General features: G+C 48.8%; 2 protein-coding genes across 2 annotated transcripts; both read left to right on the top strand.

The window, feature by feature from the left end:
- Nucleotides 1-4: 4 nt before the first annotated feature.
- On the top strand, nt 5-7,938 carry LOC117896184 (attractin-like protein 1). The gene is made up of 8 exons (XM_034804271.1): nt 5-794; nt 2,688-2,924; nt 2,995-3,152; nt 3,212-3,359; nt 3,418-6,259; nt 6,325-6,411; nt 6,483-6,564; nt 6,639-7,938. Exons 1-8 carry the CDS (start codon nt 364-366, stop codon nt 6,791-6,793), a joined length of 4,140 nt encoding a protein of 1,379 aa, XP_034660162.1. The 5' UTR covers nt 5-363; the 3' UTR covers nt 6,794-7,938.
- Nucleotides 7,939-13,482: 5,544 nt separating this feature from the next.
- LOC117896182 lies at nt 13,483-20,632 on the top strand. The gene is made up of 5 exons (XM_034804265.1): nt 13,483-13,654; nt 15,726-16,798; nt 16,861-17,305; nt 17,366-19,018; nt 19,079-20,632. Exons 1-5 carry the CDS (start codon nt 13,546-13,548, stop codon nt 20,392-20,394), a joined length of 4,596 nt encoding a protein of 1,531 aa, XP_034660156.1. The 5' UTR covers nt 13,483-13,545; the 3' UTR covers nt 20,395-20,632.
- The last annotated feature ends 451 nt before the right edge of the window (nt 20,633-21,083 follow it).

The following is a 21,083-nucleotide window of genomic DNA, read 5'->3' as shown; positions in this document are numbered from 1 at the left end:
GTCCGATTTGCATTGCTATCCAACACTCGCGCTGATTTCTCGTTCTCTCGTTCATAATAAAAATTGTCAATAACTTTGCTCAGAAAGTAGTTACTGCAACTAATTCTTAAGAGCGCGACTAGGTTGTGCAACTCGTGTGTGTGCGTGTGTGTGTGTGTGTCCGTCTAGTGTCCAGCGTACTCCTGGCCCTACCACCTTGTACGTGCTGGAGAGCAAAAGAATTGTGCAATAGGCATTCCCCTCCATAAAAATCGAAGGATTTTGTCGTCGCGTTCGTGGAGAATCTCGTGTGTGGAGAAAATGTGAAACGTGAAACTGCAGCCCATAACCCAAACAGCGGCAGTCGACGAAAGTCTATCAAACATGTGCTTGGTGGAGCATGCGGGGGACCAGCAGAAGCAGCCATCATCGCCAGTGACGTCTTCCACAACATTCTGCTCAAATCGCAATCGCAACAACAAACCCTCCCCCTCCTCCATTACCATAGTAAACAGCCAGCAGCAGCAGCAGCACCATCATCAGAGCCTGCGTAGTGGCGCCAGCACCTCCATTACCACTCCCACTACCACCACATCGCCGACCTTCAATGCGAAGTACAGGCGAAAATGCTTGCTCCTGCTGACGCTGCTCCTCTTCCACGGCTGCTTCAGCGGCCTGCATCGGGCCAGCGCGTACAATTGCACGGCGCACGGGAGTCGCTGCCAGAACGATGGCCAGTGCCAGGAGGATGGACAATGCCTGTGCGCGGACGGGTGGCAGGGGCCCGAGTGCCAGTTTTGCGGTGGAAAAGTGCGGTAAGTTCTGCTCAAAGGTGTTGGTGCAGGGAGTGAAGTGCTTCTGTTCCATGATTCATACTAAATAAAATAAAAAACACAAAATTCTGCGTCAACGTTATCCAATCAACGCTCCACACTCTTTCTTTTTTTTTTGTGTTGTATGGCCTATTTGTGTCAAGCAACGGTTTGGTTTTTCTCGTGGAACGGGTTCTTACCTCTCTCTCTCTCTGTCTCTCACTGGTTGAGTCTCTCCCTGTCTCTTTGTGGACCCGCTCTGAGCGTTCTTTCACCTGCTTTCTACGGTCAAACAGAACACAGTCGCCCCTCCTGTCACTGCCAATACGGATTATTTAATTAACCTGCTTTTGACTTTGAACTTGTCCGGGGAGATGGACAGGTTTTGTCTCTCCGCCAAATGAAGTTCTCTTGGCCAGGCTAATGTCAGATACGTGCATATGTAGGTTCATATATTATATAGCGTTATAAAGCTTATGAAATGCTTTGTTTATGTTTCCAGTGCTGTTTGCACAGCAAACTCGATAAGAGGGAAAGAGAGAGAAAAAGTACTATCTTGACATTAACTAAGCTCTGGGGTGCTTTCAGCGTTTTAAAACAAATGCCCTGCGGCGTTGCCTGATGATGGATCCGCAAAAACATGCGCACCCAGTCATTAAGGTTGTTTCACCTGCCGCAAATTATGCATTTCTGATCTCCCAGCTCTAGTTTATAACCTGGACTTTCTGTACTTTTCGATTTACGTAGCTGATACGCGAAATCTTCCCCAGTCGCTTATCATTTATCAGTTGCGCTTATCGCTGGGCGGAGAGAGTATTACGGTTTTAGTTGGACTTGCCCTATCTCTCACTCGCTCCCATCAAACCAACCACCCACCCACCTGTCGTCTGTGTTTGCACACGATTCGCATTTGAATGGGCTTTGGGCAGCAACAACACAAACTACAAAGTGAAACTGGGTGGCTCTTCTCCATTAATGCATTCCAAGTCATTGCACACATGACGAAGGCGACCCTACTGGTCACCTACACTTGCTCTCCCTCTCTCTCTCCCTATGACTCTCTTTGTGCGTAGCCCAAAATGGTATATAAATAGACATTTGTATACCCTACTGACATTCGTTTGTGTTATTTCAGTGCAAGAATCACTCGATGCAAATGTACAGTAATACTTGGCAGAGTGCACACATGCTCAATGTAACCTGAGCCACAGCATACGTACACCCGAAACCACTTTCCCTCAGTTAATTGCTTAAACATCTTGGGGAGAATCTGTAAGGCCTGCTCTGCCATGTGTAGGGTAATCCTATGAGAGAATGCGAATGAGAGACGAGCGAAAAGAAAGCAGTTATTTTTAAGCGGATGTGTGACTGGAATATGAGAGTCGACTGTTGAATGCCCTGATTGAGTTTCATGCAGTGACTGACATGCGTTACAGCTCAAATAGCTCATACCCTCAGCGCAGCAGACATTTCCATTTATTATCCCCATCTGCGTGTGTGTGTGCGTGTTTGTGCTATAACAAAGAGTGCAGCATAAGGCTGGAAGTAAGGGAAAGAGTAAATAAAGAACGGTCACCTTTTGTGCACACTCAACAGTTGAGAGGCTTCAGCTGTGGTCGGTCTCCGTCTCCATCTCTCTTTCTCTGTAGCTTTTTCCATCAATGAATGGGGGGAGATTGCATTTACGCTGGCCGGCAAATTCAATTATCTTTGAACAGTCTGAACAATGGATGCTGCTCCATTGGCATTGCACATGTAGTCGCCTCCATTGAATCGATTGCGGAATTGATTTATCATTTGCCACATCGATTACGCTTTATACGGAATCATTTCACATTTCCCCTCCCACCCCTACATCACTCTCTTTTTTTCTCTTTGTGTGTCTCTGTGTTGCAGCATGTACCATCCCATGGGCACGATACACGACGGTTGGGGCAACTATTCGGTGAGTGTCAAGTGCAGTTGGCTTATCGATGCCCGCCACCCGCACTGGGGACGGCGACATAATGCCAATTCGCCAAGAACCTCCAATATACGGATTCACCTACGAGAATTTGCCACGGAATGCGGCTGGGATCACCTGTACATATACGATGGCGACAGCGTAGACTCGCCCCTGCTGGCGGTCTTCAGGTGAGTGACATTACTTGTGACCCCTGTCTCAATGGCTGACCTTTATTCTCTTCGTCTTTCTGTCTTGCAGTGGCCTCATGTACAGGGGGAACTTCTCCATACGACGGGTGCCGCAGGTGATAGCCAGATCGGGCACTGCCCTGGTGCACTTCTTCAGTGACGATGCCTACAACATGTCTGGCTTCAATCTCACCTACAAAATGAATGGCTGTCCCACGGATAGCGATGGTATGGAGTCTGCCTTTGCACTCAACTGTACTCCAATTGATTTTCCCATCTATTTGCAGAGGTGGAGTGCTCGGGGCATGGCAAGTGCCGGGATGGTGAATGCATCTGTGATCCCATGTACAGGGGCGAGGCCTGCAATATGGCTGCCTGTCCAGGCAATTGCTTGGAGGAGAAGAACCAAGGCCACTGCAGACTAGACCAGGAGCGGTGAGTCCTTACAGTACACAAAACTCATCGTAATACTAATTTTTTGCTATTTTCTTAGTTGCATCTGCTACGATGGCTTTGCTGGCGATGATTGCAGTCAGGTCAGTGCCCATGGCGCCTGGACCACTGTACATCCCAAGCACTCACCGGCGCCAGCGGGCAGTGCCTCCCATGGCGCCACCGTATGGCGTGACACTCTGCACATTGTGGGCGGTGAATCGTATGGACGCGGCGAGCTAATGAGTACCTATGACTTTAACGGCAATGTGTGGGAGACTGTACATCCGGAGGATGGCGGCGAGGTGCCCGACAAGCGCTATGGCACCTCCACCGTCATGTATGGCGACAAGATCTTCATGTACGGCGGCGTCGTCAAGGGCCAGGGCATCTCCAATGAGCTGTGGGCCTTCGATGTGTCGGCCAAGACGTGGGAGAACATCACCGTGCGAACGGACGCATGCAATGTAACCACCTCGCCAAGTGGCATGTGCGGGCCACTCCATGTGGTGGGGCACACGGCCACGCTGGTCCCCGGATTCGGGGACAAGAACAACTATCAGTATATGGTGGTCATCTTTGGGCATTCGCCCCACTATGGCTACCTCAACACGGTGCAGGAGTTCAACTTCGGCTCGCGTGAGTGGCGCATTGTCCAGACCTCTGGCTACGTGGTGAAAGGCGGCTACGGACACAGCGCCGCCTACGATTTTCTCACAGAGAAGGTCTACGTCTATGGTGGCATTGTGTCGGAGAGCGAGTCCAGCCAGGTGCTGAGCTCGCGGCTGTACGCGTACGAGCCATCCACGCGCATCTGGAGCCTGCTCTCGTCGGCGCCCAGTGCCCGGCTGCTGCACACCGCAAACTTTGTGAACCAGGGCCTGATGATGGTCTTCGGGGGAAACACGCACAACGACACCTCCACGAGCTATGGCGCCAAGTGCTACAGCAAGGACCTGCTCGTCTATGACGTCTACTGTGATTCCTGGCACTTCCATCAGATGCCCAGCTACCTGCAGGCGGATCTGGCACGCTTTGGCCACAGTTCGGTTGTGTTTGAGGATGCTCTCTACATCTACGGGGGATTCAACGGCCAGCTGCTGAACGACATCTTGCGCTACCAGCCGGGCTACTGCAGCTACTACACCAAGCAGGAGAAGTGCACCAGCGCCCGGCCCGGCATCAAGTGCATCTGGGATGTGCAGAAGATGCGCTGCATTTCGATCACCCAAGTGCAGCGGTCTGCCATTTATGGCCGGGAGCAGTATGACTATGTGGCGTGCCCCTCGAAGAGTCGTCTCACCATGACCTCGGAGCTGCTGCACGATGTCCTGCGCTGCCAGGAGCTGGGCAACTGTCAGTCCTGCGTCTCGACAGCCTTCGATTGCACCTACTGCGGCAATGGAGTGTGCAGCAAGGAACGTTGCCGCGAGACCACATCCGTGGCCTCCGTCTTCCTCGAATTGTCGACGCATCAGTCCGTGCCGCAAGTGCCGGCAACGACAGTGGGACCGCCGCTGAATGCCAAGCGATTGGAAGCCTGTCCCGTGTCGGAGGATTTCCTCATGCAGTCCGTCTGCGAGCAGCTGCACAACTGTCGCGCCTGCTCCTCGAACACGGCCTGCAAGTGGGATACGGAGCAGAATCGCTGCCGCAGTCATAGCTCTACATCCACAGCTGTCCTGGTGTCAAATCGCACGCAGGATGATGTCGTCTGTCCGCCAGCTTGTGCGACGCTCACCAATTGCCAGAACTGCACGGAGGATGAGTGCATTTGGTGCCAGAACGAGCAGCGCTGCGTGGATCGCAATGCCTACACGGCCAGCTTCCCCTACGGCCAGTGTCGGGAGTGGACCACCTTCACGGCCAAGTGCCGCTCCTCCCCGGTGACGGCGCTGAGCATCGGCACCACCACGGCCCTGTCGAGTGCCCAGTGTGGCTACTACAACAGCTGCCAGCAGTGTCTCGATGATCCGGCCTGCGGTTGGTGCGACAACGGCTCCAACACTGGCCTCGGACGGTGTGTGGTGGGTGGTGCCCTGGCACCGTACGACGAGACAGAGTGCGCCCTGAAGCACTGGTTCTTCACGTCGTGTCCGCGCTGCAACTGCAATGGGCATTCTGTGTGCAACGATCAGCAGCACTGCGAGCAGCCGTGCAACAATCTGACGACTGGCGTACATTGCGAGAAGTGCCGGACGGGATACTGGGGCAGTCCCATCAACGGGGGGAAGTGCCAGCGCTGCGAGTGCAACGGTCAGGGCGTCTATTGTCATCCGGATACTGGCAAGTGCTACTGCACCACAAAGGGCATTGTCGGCGATCATTGCGAGAAGTGTGACTCCCAGAATCATTACCATGGCGATCCGCTCAAGGGCTCGTGCTACTACGAGCTCACCATTGACTACCAGTTCACGTTCAACCTGTCGAAGAAGGAGGACCGACACTTCACCCAAATCAACTTTCGCAATTCGCCCGGCAAGCCGGAGATCGACGCGGACTTTACGATTACCTGCAGTGTGCCGGCCAAAATGGACATCTCGGTGAAGCGAGCCGGTTCGCCAGACATGCTCATTTTGGTGGGCGTCAACTGCTCGACGTTCCGCCATCGGTTCCCCAAGACCGAATATCAATTCGGTCATTCGCCGGATGACAATAGCTCGCTGACGACATTCTATGTGTTTGTGCATGACTTCCAGCCCCCCATCTGGATACAGATTGCATTTTCCCAGTATCCCAAGCTCAATCTGCAGCAGTTCTTCATTACCTTCTCCTCCTGCTTCCTGCTGCTGCTCCTCATGGCCGCTGTTCTCTGGAAGATAAAGCAAAAGTATGACATGTTCCGGCGACGTCAGCGTTTGTTTGTCGAAATGGAACAGATGGCCAGTCGACCATTCTCACAGGTAAATCCACTTTTTATAGCCCAAATGGACACACATTCCTGACTCGTTCTTTGATTTCTCTTTAGGTGCTCGTCGACATTGAAAACCGCGAAAGTATTGATCTGAGTCTAACGCTGGAGGGCATTGGCCATATGTCCAAGAAACGAAAAAAGGTGGGCGAAACGAGCTGCCAAAAATGCTTTTATTTTATTAACCATATTTCGGTGTTGTTTCTTCTCTTTAGGAATGTCCCAGTCCCATTGCTTTGGAGCCTTGCAGCGGCAATCGAGCGGCTGTGCTCTCGCTTCTAGTCCGGCTGCCCACGGGTTTGATTTAATTTTATATCTTTAAACCTGTATCAATTGCTAATCTATTTCGTTTTATTCTCTTTATTGATTAGGTGGCCAATCGCAAGCGCCGACGGGTCAATCGAATGGCCTGGCTGTAGCCAGCGCCTTAGTCACGCTCGGTCCGCGTCGTCCGTCGATGGAGCTGCATCCGAAGGAGCCAAAATCGAAGCGCAAGCAGAGCCAGCATCCGGAGAGTTGTACATAATGTAACAATAACGCTAATGCATACCTATATAATTCTAATAATAATATAATAATAATGATACAGATAATAATTTTGATAATATGTAAACTAGCGATAATAGGTATATAGCGCGTATTTGCCCCCCACATTCGACCTCCTTCTGCGAGTACTAAGCGACGCGAAGGGCATGCATGCTAGCAAGTTGATAATCCTGCAGTTATTATTACTTTAAAAAAAATTAGACGAATAACAAAACCAACAACAACAAGAAAGAAACAAAACAATAGGGAGAAACGCGAGAAACAAAAAACAAAAATCCAATAATAGTAATTTTTTAGCAAAAACGACATATTTATACACGGTTATATGTATGTATATGTATGTACATATATATATATATATATATATATGTTGATGATATAGTTGATAGGTCGAGTAGCGTTGCAATAGTTATAAATGTTTAATTTATTATTTATACCGCATATGTGAGAGATCAGCAGCAGTCGCAGGAGCAGCAGCAGCAGCTGTATTCAAGATTAACATTATTGTATGTATTTTTTTACCCTTATCACATAGCTTAAGCGTGTTGTTAGAATTTATTTATGCAAATTTATGTGCGCCACAGCACCGGAAGAAGCAAAAGTCAGGAAGCAGCGTTGAAAAACAAAACACAAAAACAAAAGACATTTATTTGATTTCCGTAAACAAAACAAAAACCAACAAGTGATGAACAAAATCCATATAAACGAGAGACACATCCGATTATACAAGGAGTTAAGAAGTTAACCGATTTATATATATATATATCAATATATGTATATGTATATGCAATACTGTGTTCAATATATAGGAATATTGTATTTTATTGTTTTGTTTTGTTTTTAGTTTTTCAAATCCGTGCAAATATTTACAGCGCAAGACATGAGTGGAACAAGAAACGAGCAGAGAGAGAGAGACAGAGAAAAGAACAGAAAGAACAATGCAAAATGTAGTTTGTACATACAACACACAAAAAACATACGTAAATTAATACCCGCTATATAGATAGTAGTTATACATATACATATAACTCTTGGTAGGAGATGATCGCGCGACCCTAAAGACAGACAAACAAAACAAATCAAACGATTATATATTTTACACGCAATCTAGATAAAACAAAACAATTGAAATCCAAACTCAAATCACAAACTAATCGTAAGGTTTCCACTAAAAGTAACCAAACACTCTCACACACAACTCACACTCACTCACTCAGAGAGTTTTATTAACTTGATAGTTCAGATACTACACCAATTTACTAGACGCACGCTCTGTATTAACAGCCAGAATGAAGAGCCGCCGCAATCGTTAGAATCAAACAAAACAGAACTTTAACTATCACATAGAGAACACACGAACACAACAACACACACACACACAAACTTTGAACTCAATCTCCCACTGAGATCGCTTCGGGTTAGGCCAAAACAACAACAGATATATTTGTAAATCGATTACTCTTTTTTTTTAAATATTATCAAATGTCCACTTACGAAATTTAATTTCAATTGTAAAATGCGTTTAGACACTTATAATACTATATATAAATATATAAACACTTGCCACAAACGGAAATCCAAAATCCCAAGATGAAATAAACACAAGGAAAATCCAATCCCAAATAAAGACTCGTTTTTGACGGGAGGGAAACAGGACAGGAAGAACAAATTACGGGTAAAAGTTTTCAAAAAATTCTGATAAATCAACTAATTAAGTGATTAAATAATAATTAGACACAAAACACCGTACAGAAATGTTTCTGCAGCTAGGGTACTCCATTTTCCATTATCTTATCACTATGCTTGTTGCTTTTTTCCAATACTTTGAGCACCGCGGAGCTGCCATCCATGCACAGAACTTTCACTTTCACTGAACGCCCCCAGACATCGTGCGCGGGTTTCGGTAGGCCGTGGGGAAGTTGGAGGCGCGGCTGTATGGCCTGATAAACAATGTAAATGCGGTATGTTGTTGAATCAGGTCGAGGTTCGATTGCAGCTGAAGTACAGTAATTGGGGTGCTCGCTATAGGAGTCGGAGCTTTCATGCCTTGCCCCGTTTTTCGGTTTTCTGCAGGCATCATACATGCTTGAAAGCGGATGCTGCGATTAGGGTGGCCCGTGGCCCCTTCCTTGTGCCTGCTTTCTTTCATTTTTCGTTCATTTCTTTCTCTCCTTCTTTCTTTGCTCCTCTGCTACTCCTCTGCCATCATTGGCAATTTGGGTGTCTTTTGTGTCACGACGTTTCAGGCACCACCGCACTTAATTTAATGATGACGATTTTATTAATGAAATTAAAGAAGAAAGCCGCCCGTCAAAAGCGTGCGAAATCCACTGCGAGGCGGAAGTAGTCGCTGCTGCTGCAACGATCTCTGTCAAAACATCCATCAAGCGTATAATACGCCCTTGATAGCTCCCGCATTGACGTACAAAAAATAAAACACTAAACATGCGAGAGCATATGCATCCATGGCTGAGTCAGCAGCGATCGTCAGGTGCGGGTTAAATGGTTTTACCCCAATGCTCAGCTAATTCTGACATACGAAGGCTATCACGCACTGGGTTAAGTGAACTATTACGATCTATAACAATGACTATCAGCATATTAACTGAAGTAAGCTCAACCTTATGAATCAACTGTGGAATGCCCCAAAGTTGTGGCAGAACCCAACTGGTCTGGGGTTGCTACTGGAGTGGAATTGGAGCATGAATAAGTGGACAGGCAGACATAAGCCCATCCAGCTACGCAGCATAATCGCATTTCAAAACTCCCCAACAAACAAGCAACTGTCCAAAAGTCCGGCCAAAAAGCAACGACAATAATGTTAAGGTATGATACGATTAATGTTAATGCGTCACAAAAATGTTTCATATTTTCGGTAGAGTTTGAAGTGGTTTTTGTGGTTGGTGGAATACCCTTGCAAAGAGTAGTGTAAATTCTTAAAACTATGTAAACGTTAACTCCAAAATTTGATTTAATTTCAATTACTTAAGAAATTTGCGGTATTGGGATTTTATCTTCTTTTGATCTAGCTGCTATATTTATCTATTTTATACCTAACTCGAATATGTTAACCATATTTCTGCCCTTGTTAGAGTATCCAAACCATCGAGGGAGGCCCGAAAGCTACGCTTTGCTCCGTCGCAACCCAAGCGAACATGTTGGATCCAACCTGAGCTACGCTTTTGCCTGCTCCGCTTGCTACTAGGCCACGGCGATGTCTTGCAAAAGCTCAAATGCTTAACGGTTGCCGTCGAGGTAGCACGCGAATTTGAATTGCCGTAAAAGAAACCAAACCAAACAAAACAAAACGAAACGAAAGAGTGAAGATTGAAGAGAAAAGTGTCCGCCCCGAGAGAGTTTTTCAAAGTGCTGCTCGTGGTCGTAGAAATTCAAAGTGAAAACCAAATTTGGCACAAAGTTTGTTCAACAAAATCCAAGTGTATTGGTGTGAGTGAAATTGTGAAAATATCCGCAGAGTAGCAGCGCCTGTTAGCCATCTGTGCACCTGGATTAAAGCACACCGCAGCGCCACCCAACCCCACCCCAGCAGCTAAGCAGAAATTGAAACTGAAACCAATCAAATAATTTCACTTTTTATTGGATTAACCGCTGCAGAGACAACTCATCTCTAGCTTTAGATTAAACAGGTTTGTTCCACAGTCAACACAGTCAGTCGCTCAACAGTCGGAGGAGCTAATTGGCTAATAGAAACTGAAATCGTAGCTTTATGGCTGTCTCGTAAAACGTGTCAAAGGTGCAGTCAAATATTTGTTTAGCCACAGACCACAATTGAATCATACAGTTGGGCCTACCACACCATCACACACCACTCTCATATTCTGCATACTTTATGTTAAAGTGGGAAGCTACGTTTCAGAACTATAGGATGACATTCCACTCTGCAAAAATTGAAATTTGTTGTTACAGTTTTATAACAGAAAAACCATGTTTAATGGTGTCAAAATGACTCCAAAACTTTGACATCTATGCCAGTTTTTCATCGATTTTTAAATCGTTTTCTCCCCATCATATATGTAGTTGTGCTACGCACCTTCATTTTACACACACCCATGACGCTAATTTCATACTCAAGGTGAACTATTGGCATTTACCAGAGATCACATCGCATATTCTCAAAAAATGGAACTCAAAACTGGAATGAATGAGTAAAGCTGTACAAATATGTTCGTCTATATGTGTACGTATTTTTGCGCATTACGAAATTATGTCAGGCCTCAGTACTACACTATGAGTACTATGAGTAAGGTAAGCTTTAGGCCCACACTTGAGAGTTCGACACGCTCTCGGTGTTTAAAACGGGCACTCAAAGAAGAAACGACATTAACTGCGCAAGACCTGGCCAAAAACCGCTAGCCGTAAGCCTGAAAAAATTAAAAACACATTTCGCAACTGAAAATAACTGTAGCAGAAAAGCCAACAATAACTAAAGAAGAAAAGAGTTTTGCAAAAGGGAAAAAATGGCCATAAGAGTACTTCACTCACATGAGTACGAAGTCCGACTTGAAAATGGTGCAGCATGGGAGGGTTCTCTGTGGGAAAAGATTGATCGGCTTTACACCCAAAATGCAATTGGAAATCTCTAGACAGAAAGGGAAAATGTTTCAAGTACTCAACGAAAATGATCGGATTATGGACTTAACTTCCGAACAACACCTCCCCGCTGCACCCATAAATCAATCTGTGAGCTCTCATTGCTAAGCACACTTCTCCTCGACATTTGACCCTATTTCACCAATCATTTAACTTTACACTCTACTTGCTGTGGGCCAGGCCAAGCATGTCAGGCAGGGTCAACTGCGCGTCAAGGGCCCGGACCCACCTTCGAACTCTCCGCCACATAAACACACACACATTAGCCACACTTGACTCAATGACAAACCATAAGCGCTTTAGTGCCTGTTTAAACTATGTTTTAGTCAGCGGTTTTTGTGTTTTTTTCTATTTTGCCTTTGCGGTGAAATCTTTGGAAATTAACTGACGTTAGAGGCGCGCCTAAGTTTTGGCCCAAGTTCAAGTCAGCAACGGGGCTTTCCTTTCGCATTTCATTTTGGCTCTGCTTTTGGCTGTGCAGTGAAAATGTGTGAGTGTCTGTTTGTGCTTGTGTATTTTTCCCTGGGTAAACACTGGCCTGGTTTTAGCCAGAGAACCCATGCAACAGTCCAAAAATAAAACAAGTAAAACTCCAGTTTTTGGTTTTTCCCGTGAGTTCCGTGATGAAATTTCATTGTGGATTGTGGATTGGCCAGGTGTTTGGTTTGCCAAGTTTTCATGCTTTTTTTTTGGCCAAATTGGCAAAGGCGGCCAATGGTAATTTATAGCATGATTCATCGAACGAACAGCAGACACAATTTTCACCCAAAACGAAGAATGAGAAAAGTGTTTTTGGGTGGTTGGAGCTCAGGATGATTTGGAATATGGGAATATCTGTGCAAGGTTTACTCATAAAAATCATCAATAAATGCACCTTTTAGTCAAGGGCAGTGCATCTTTGCTTTAAAGTGAAAATCTGGGATGATTCCCTTTGGGAAAGCTAAAACAAATTAACGAAAGACTTAAGCGGCAAACTCTTTCTGCTTCTCCACTTTTTAAAGCTAATTTGTGGCCTCTTTTTGTTGAATGCTGACCATTGCATTATATAATGTGACAGGCAGGCATAATGAGTGAAAATTCATCCTCCATTGTCATTAAAGGTGCACAACGCGGAGTGTTGACTGCAGATGGATGCCAGTTAACGATCCCAAATCTGAGACATTTTCTTTTTTTTTTTGATATTTAATCGCTACAGCGAAATTGGTTGGTCGCAGAGATGAGTCCGCATTGACCAGATACTTCAGTTTTGTGTTGAATATTGTAAAAAAGTTACTGAAAATTTTGAACTCAAAAAAAGAGTTGTTTGCCGAACGAACACTAGAAATAGAATGTGAGACATTTTCAATGGACCGGAAAACCCGCAAACACACACACACACAGCCACCCAAGCTCTAACGCGCAAAAGTGAATTTTAAAAGAAAACAAAAAATAAATAAAAATAAATGATGTTGAACAAAAATGTTAACTGGTTGCCCGATGGATGTTTCGGGCTGCCTTTTGCCGATTGCCGTTTGCCGTTGCTGCCGTTGCCAAAGTGAAAGCGCAGCGCCGTCAGCGTCAACGTCGAAGTCTGCGCAGATTAATCACCCGCCGCCGTACAGTAGGGGAGCTCGTAGCTCCCCAGCTTCACGATAGAGATCTGCAGCCATATGTTAGCGGTTTCCATCTGCTCCATGACCCTCTCTGAACTCGAACTCTTCCCCAAAAAATGTTACGCAATGGAAACAAACGCTTTGAATTCTTTGTGCCCCGCCCGCTCCGAAAAGCAGATGCAAATGTATGCCACAAAGCCACACAAAACAAAATCGAGACACCACGACGACCGCCACGCTCGTGGTTGATAGTGAAAGTGCTGTCTATGGAACGAACAGATAAACGAGTATATTGTATATGGAAATTTGTGAATTTCTCAGTGGTGGCCGCCGCCTCGTGTGACGTCAAACGTGACGCGCAGCCGCCGCCACATTACTCACGCATTGCACTCTCTCCCTCGCTCTCTCTCTGACTCTAACTCTTTCTCTCTGTTTTTATCTGTCTCTTTTCATGCTGCAGCTGCCAAAACAGGAAATCTTTTTGCAGTATTTTTTGGCAACTTCTCTTTGCTGTTGTGGATGCCTGAATATGGCGCACTATGATCAACGTTGGCTGAAACTCTTCTCCTGCTGCCTGCTGCTGGCAACACTTTTGGTCCTGCTGCCCGTCACACCCGCAGCAGCCAAGCGCACAAATGGTGAGTAGTCCCCCCTGTCTCTCCACCTTTCCTTCTGGGGGGAATCTTTCAGTGGAGTCAACGACTTATATTTTTTGGGGCCAGAATTGGTCTTGGGTCTTGTGTCTGCAGTCATTGAACTCTTTTTGCAGTGCTGCGAATGTTGCAGATGCATCATTAGCACGCACACACAGGGAAACAGGGTGTGTGTAGAACTCTGACTTAAAAGTAGGTGCTAAATATAGCACGCCATGGGCCATCATTAAAAAGTGCTTAGAGCCCAGAGTACGCCAAACACCGTTAAGTCTCTGGGGCTAGAGCAAAAGGGAAACAAAGTCAAAAGAAACTCGAGTTCTGCCAGTTCCTACAGCAGCTGCCACTGCCACACAGTGTGTCAGTCGGTCAGGCTAGGGCCCCACAGACCACAGACCACAGCTGCCAGATCCAGCGCCCAGACGTCCCACGAATTGGAGCTACGAGTACGAGTACAGGCCGCCAGTTTCTGTTTTTTTTTGTGGCTTTAATTTCGTTTTCGTTACGCTGCTGTCTCTGTCTGTATTCTTGTTTTTCTGCCAAGCGGAAACCCAAAGGAAAGACTCAAGCGACAAACTTGATTTCTGGCTTAATGGTGAGAATAAAAGATTTTAGCTCCAGCTCTGCAGCACTTTGGTGTCCAGTCCGTTGTTTTTATGCTTTGCTTATATTCATCGTAGACAGAACGGCAGCTTTAATTGCCTCTGGCCTTTTACCTTTTGTTGCTTTTCATTCATGAAAATTGTTTTCATTTTTTGTTTTTTTTGACTCCAAATTGATGGCCGGACATGGGTGCGAGAGGCGCTGCCAAAAAACTTTCATTCAATTTCTAGCGAAATTTCCCGAAAAAAAAGAAAGAAAGACACGAAAAAAATGATGCGACTTTCGGAAGATGTCAGACACACAGGCAGTTGGTCCAAAGGCGGATGTGCGGTTCGAATAATGAAAAGAAATCTCTGATTAAACAGAAATTACCGCAGAGGCATCTTTTGGTTGGGTTTTGGGTTGTGCTTAAACATATGTAATACGCTGCAGCAAAACATTTCTCACAGAGATTTACCCCCCAAAAATGCTTCGTGAAATGGGAAAAAAGTTGAACCATTAAGAAGCTCCACTCATGGCATAGATACTCGTAATTGTAGTTAAAGTGGAGGAAGCAGAGGAAACCCCTTAGTGCTTTCGACAATTGCATAAGACGCATTCAAATGTAATTTTGTGATCGAAAGTGCATAGGAAGTGACCAACGAGCGTCCGTCCGTCCATCCCTTGACGCAACACAAATGGGTCTGCCTCTGTCTCTGTCGCAATACCCCCGGGGGCAGTGTTGCATGGAGGGGCCAGTGGGGGTGGATAATGCTCACTTTAATTGCGTAATCGCTCACTGGGCAGAGAGACCGGTGAGACAATGCCTGCCTGCCTCTTATGGTGCAGAATGGATGCTCATAGCATCCAAATAGCCAAATCCGAATGCCATTTGAAGCGAATTGCTTATACGCCTCGTGGATCAACCTGTCCTCAGCTGAGCTGTGCTCTCCTCTGACCTCCCCTGCTCTTTTGGTGGCTCTCGTTACCTCGCTGCTCGCATACTAAACGTGGAGCTGGGCCTGAGACGAGCCACAAAAATGAAACTACAAAAGCAACAATTAAAACAGCAACAAGAAAGGAAGGCAAACCGCTGGGTGGAGAAGTATTTGATACCCTAGAAATAAAGGAAGCTACATATAAATAATAATTATTAGGCAGGTTTTTGAACACTGATTTGGAGAACGAAGCCTGATATTCCCCACCCCCTCAATGGGTATCAAAAATAGCAACAATTTGTGCAATGCCGCCGTCGGGCAATTCCATTTTGTATAATTAATTTCAATTTTGCAGTTGTTACTTTTTGGTTTCTATGAGGTTTTGTTTTTTGTATTTTTTCCCGAGTGATTTCGGGCACGCGTCACGCAAAGAAATAAAAAGTGAAATTGTCGTGACTCGTGGGTCTGCGATTTCGGCAGTTGAATAACACGAAAGTATGTCAAAAACCCTTCACCATTTCTTGTGCGTTTCTTCACAGCGAATCTGACGGCCTGCCAGCACCTGAGAAGATCGGAGACGCGACGCGCCAAGGCGCTGCAGCCGGAGGGAACAGCTTCTGTGCGGATTCCACGCTGCCAGAAGAACGGAGACTTTGATGCGATTCAGTGCGGCAATGAGCGGGCTGGCGAGGATTGCTGGTGTGTCGATGAGTACGGCGTGGAGTTGCCCGGCAGTCGGAACGAGACGCGTGCGGGTGTGCGCTGTGCCGAGCCAGAGAATTGCACGGCCTCCGCCTGTCGCATGTTCTGTCCCTCGGGTTTCGCCAGGGATCTGCAGACGGGCTGCTCCGTGTGCCGTTGTCGGGATCCGTGCGATGGTCTGGACTGCCCCAACGGACAGTCGTGTCAGCTGCAGGAAGTGCAATGCAAATCCGAGCCTTGTCCGCCGCTGCCCACCTGCAAGAAGGCGCGCTCCCTGGCCAACTACTGTCCCGCCGGTCTGCCCCTTTCCATCGACGACAGCGTGAGGCCCTTCCTGTGTGGCGTGGACTCAGGCAAGCCCCAGTGTCCGCCACTCTACCAGTGCATGGTGGAGTCGGGCAACGACTACGGCGTCTGCTGTCCCAGTGCTCTGACCTTCCAGAAACCCGGCATCTGTCCGGCTGCTGATCAAACAAAGTATACGGAGCGGACAGGCTACATGTGCGGTTCGCCGTGCAGCCACGATCTGGAGTGCCGCAACCTGGAGAAGTGCTGCTTCAGCAAGGGCTGCCAATTCAATTGCCAGCAGCCCGGCAATGTCACTGGCTGCCACCAGGCCAAGGCACTAGCCGATCTGCTGTCGATCAATGAGCGCGAGGGTCGTGGCTATGTGCCCGATTGCACGGGTCCCGGCGGACAGTTCTCCCCACGGCAGTGCTCTCGGAATGGCCTTGTCTGCTGGTGCGTGGATCCACGCACGGGACACAAGATCAAGGAGACCATGGGCGCGGCCATGAATGTGAATTGCGATGGCTGGGAGAACATGATCAGCAGATCTTACGCCAGGAGTTTCCAGATGGAGCAGTGCGACACCAACATCTGTGCGGCTGTCTGTGAATATGGATTCAAGGTGAGTGTGAGACTTTCTCCCATGGAAACCATTCCTTACATATCCACCTGTCTCTCCCTTAGAACGATCACAATGGTTGTCCCACCTGCGAATGCTCAGAGCCCTGCGAGGGCTTCAAGTGCGCGTTGGGCTCCCATTGCGAGGTGGCCACTGATCCGTTGTGCGAGTCTGGCTCCTCCCTGTGCGCTTCATGGCCCGTGTGCAAGCCAGATTTGGCCTACTCCAATCCCTGCGATGTGGGCACTCCGCTGTCAGACACAGCCACAGGAGAGGTAATGTACTGCTTCGAGGAGGAGCAGCGACAGGGACGCAGCTTCCAGCCCACGGCCTTCTTTGAGCCAGAGCCCGAGGCGTTGACAAAGCAGGGACGTGCCATGAGCAATCGCATCATGTGTCCGGCGGAGTACAAGTGCACGAAGCTGCATCGCGAGACGGAGAGTGTCTGCTGTCCGCTGCCGGAGCAAACCACAGCCACAGAGGAAGCAGCAGGAGCACGTCAGCAGAGCAGTAAGAGCACAAGCAATCCCCCAGAGAGGGACTCTTTTAATTCTTTTCCTTCCTTTTTAGTGTGCGAATATTTAAGGGACTTCTCGGAGCGCATGGAGGGCACCGAGGAGGGCATGCAGCTGGCTGTTCCGTCGCCCCGCTGCAACGACGATGGCGACTACAGCGGACGCCAGTGTCAGCTGAGCACGATTCGTGTGACCAGAGCCGAGCAGCGCAAGATTCTCGAAGAGAACACAATTCGACGCATGAGAATGCTTCTGGCCAGCGCATCCCCCAAGCGCACGCGACGCGATGCCGAGCGCCTGAAGCTGTACCGCGTGGATGACAGCGCACTCAAGGTGCAGGTGGCGGCGCCCGTGATGGGCCGCAGCGCCAAGGTCATCGATGTGGGTGCCGAGCGGCAGCAGGGCCTGGGCCAGCTGTTCGAAACGGAGTTCAAGAAGGTGGCCTCGGCAGCCAAGCGGCCGCTGGAGTCTGAGGATGAACTCGTTGAAATGGAGGTGGAGCAGTGCTGGTGCGTGGACAGCTTTGGCACGGAGATTCCACGCTCGCGGGGATTCAATGTCAGCGATGACAGCTGCCAGCAGCTGCGCGAGGAACTTGACTGCCTGGATCTCACCTGCCGCATGGGCTGCGAGTATGGATTCGCCTTGGATGCGGACACTCGCTGTCCGGCCTGCCAGTGCCGCGATCCGTGCGAGAATGTCAGCTGCGGCCAGGGCAAGGAGTGCCGCGTCGTGGACGTCAGCTGCGAGGGCGAGTACTGTCCTCCGGTGCCCGCCTGTCTGCCCAGGAAGCCCGGTCAGTGTCCGTACCTGGTGCCACCGGGTCCCGATAATCTGGATGCCAATACGTGCGCCTATGAGTGCCGCACGGATGCCCATTGCGAGGGTTCGCGTCGCTGCTGCTCCAACGGCTGTGGCACGCAGTGCGTGGAGCCACAGCTGAAGACTGCCTGCCAGCATCTGCAGGGGATACAACTGCACCAGAGCTCAGAGTTGGGCATACCCGCCCGGCAGATGTCCGTGGCACAGTGTGAGCTGAAGAGCGGCAAGTGGGAGCAGGTGCAATGCTCCCCCGATGGCCACTGCTGGTGTGTGGATGAGCAGGGTGGGATTATGCCTGGCACCAGAGTGAAGTCTCCCGAGAGACCCACTTGCCAGGTGAACTCCAGCTTCGAATGTGCCCCACTGAGTCCCAAGTGCAGCCTCAACTGCGAGAGCGGCTACCAGATGGATGCCCAAGGCTGTGCCATGTGTCAGTGCCGCAGCTTCTGCGATGAGGTGAGCTGCGCCAGCGACGAGGAGTGTCAGCTAATCAGCGTCGAGTGTGTGGACAGTCCCTGCCCCAAGATGCCCATCTGTGTGCCGCGCCGCTCCTCCGTCTGCCCCGAGGGTAGTCCCCTGCAGCAGGGCGAGCTGGATGTCAGCTGCGGCCCGCACAACGAGCACGAGGCCTGTCCCACCACCCACTCCTGCCAGCTGAATCCTGTGAGCAATCGCGGTGTCTGCTGCTCCAAGACGCGCGACGTCTGCTTCGAATCGATGGACAGTGTGTGTCTGTCCAGCAGCAGCTCCACGAGGAACAGCACACGCTACAGATTCAGTCCCAAGGTGAACAAGTGCGTGGCTGTAACCATCGATGCGGAAGCGGCTGCCTGTCAGACGAAGAATCTCTTCCACAATGAACTCGCTTGCACTTCTGTGTGTCCAGGTAAGGAATAAATCTGGGCTCTATCCCCATGACATGCTCATTCTCTCTCCCCTTTTGCAGTTCTTACCCAATGTGAACGCTTGAAGCTAAAGAACAGCCTCGCTGCCCAGCGCACTGGCCACTCCTCGGTGTGGTTCCAGCCCCGTTGTGATCCCATCACCGGCCACTGGAGTCCCGTCCAATGTTTAGGCAAGCAGCCACAGCCAGCAGCCATTAGGCCGGCACAAACGGAGATCGTGAGTCGCGCATTTGCCAGCACAACGACGGAGGAGGAGCAGCAGCAGACTGCTGCCGGCAGTCCTTATGGCGTCTGCTGGTGTGCGGACAAGAAGGGCGCCCCACTGAAGGGCACACTCACCCGCGAGATCGAGCCCATCTGCAACAGTCGCCAGGCACGCAATCGCAAGAACTTTGACATGGGAGATCCGCTCATGGAGCAGCTGATTGGACAGCTAACCCAACTCAATGATGTGGCCAGCGAGGATCTGGACTTTGATGAGCTGGAGGCCAAAATACTGCCACAAGCCACGGCCAGTGCGGCCGAATCCAGCGTCACCGAACGGGTGCTAGAGCTGGCAAACTCCCTGCTCGACTCACAGCTGTCCGTGGAGCAGCCTGCGCTGAAACCCATGCAGCTGAAGACCACCCGCTGTCGGGCACTGGCCAACACGGCAACCTTTCCCGTGAGCTGTGATGCGGCGGGCGCCTTCCGACCGCTGCAGTGCAATGGACGTAGCTGCTGGTGCGTGGATGCGGCAGGCAATCAGCTGCAGGCCACCCATGTGTTTGGCGCTGGCGATCGACGTTGCAGCCATGTGCCCATCGAGGCAGTGTCCATCGAGCTGCACATGACCAACAGCAGTGGGCGGAGCGTGAGGAATGCCTACGACACCATTCGCATGGAGCTGCAGCAGCTGCTGGGCGAATCAGTGGAGAATCTCCGCGTCCAGGAGAACTTTGATGGCTCGGCGATTGTGCGCTTTGAGCTGCACAACGAGTCCAAGGTGGATCTGGCCTTTGCCATCGAATCGGCCATCACAGCGGGAGAGTTCCATTTGGCCGGCGGTCACTTCCGAGCGGATATTACCCGCTCGCACTTTGTGCACCGCAGTGCAGTGCCAGCTGTGGCCCAGGCAGCCACCGCCCAGGATGAGTCCATCCAGCTGGTGCTCTTCATCATGGCCACCAGCTCCGCGTTCCTGGTCAGCGTTTTCGTCGTGTATGTGATGCTGAAGCGTGGCAGGAGCAGCAAAACGATGCACTCCTCCTATCCGCATGGCGACAAGGCCGTGGATTATTCAGCGCCCATATTTGTGCTGGCAGCCAGCGGCATGGAACCCCATGGCATGGATAGTACTAAGGGGGCCAAGGCGTAGGACAGGCAGGCACATGTTGGTTGTTAAGATACATCTACGTCTAGATCTATATCTAAATAAATTTGTACATACAAAATAACACAAGAGCAGAGCTTAGGATTTACCTTTAGGCAGTGGTAGACACGAGAGAGATTCGGTCTTGCTGCTCCGCGACTAAGCCAAACGGGTAGTCCCCACTATCGCTTACTTATCGAATATGTTCTAGAACTTTAAGACGATTAATTTATGAATAAAGCTTTAAAATAATGAACGCCTTTGGTGGGAATTTGTGATGGGTAAAAGATGAAGCAAATAGGGAAAAATCCCTATGGAAATATGATAAAATATGATTCTGGCTAATTATATCTTCAGAAAAATATGAGCTAATGATTATATGACACCAAATTATCATTAAATATATTTCTATACATATTTTCTAACCCTTCAAAAAGTAAACCTCCAGCAAAGTCAGTTTGTCAGCAAACAGTTTTTGATTTATAATGTTTAATAATACACATTCGGCGACTGTGCGCTGTACTCGTATTTGTATAATCGTATAATGATCAATGATCGTTACCAATACGGGTGATGAAACATCTACATACATAAATGTATCTTGCGTACAACTTTTAATCAATATTCAATTCAATTTTGGCTTCATTTCTCGTGCAATTCGAACTCAGTTTTCTTTTGTATAATTTTGTGTGTGT

Source organism: Drosophila subobscura, chromosome O (genome assembly GCF_008121235.1).
Source record: "Drosophila subobscura isolate 14011-0131.10 chromosome O, UCBerk_Dsub_1.0, whole genome shotgun sequence".
NCBI classification, from domain to species: Eukaryota; Metazoa; Arthropoda; class Insecta; order Diptera; family Drosophilidae; genus Drosophila; species Drosophila subobscura.
Note: the sequence above shows the minus strand (reverse complement) of the source record. Positions and strands in the feature narration are given on the sequence as shown.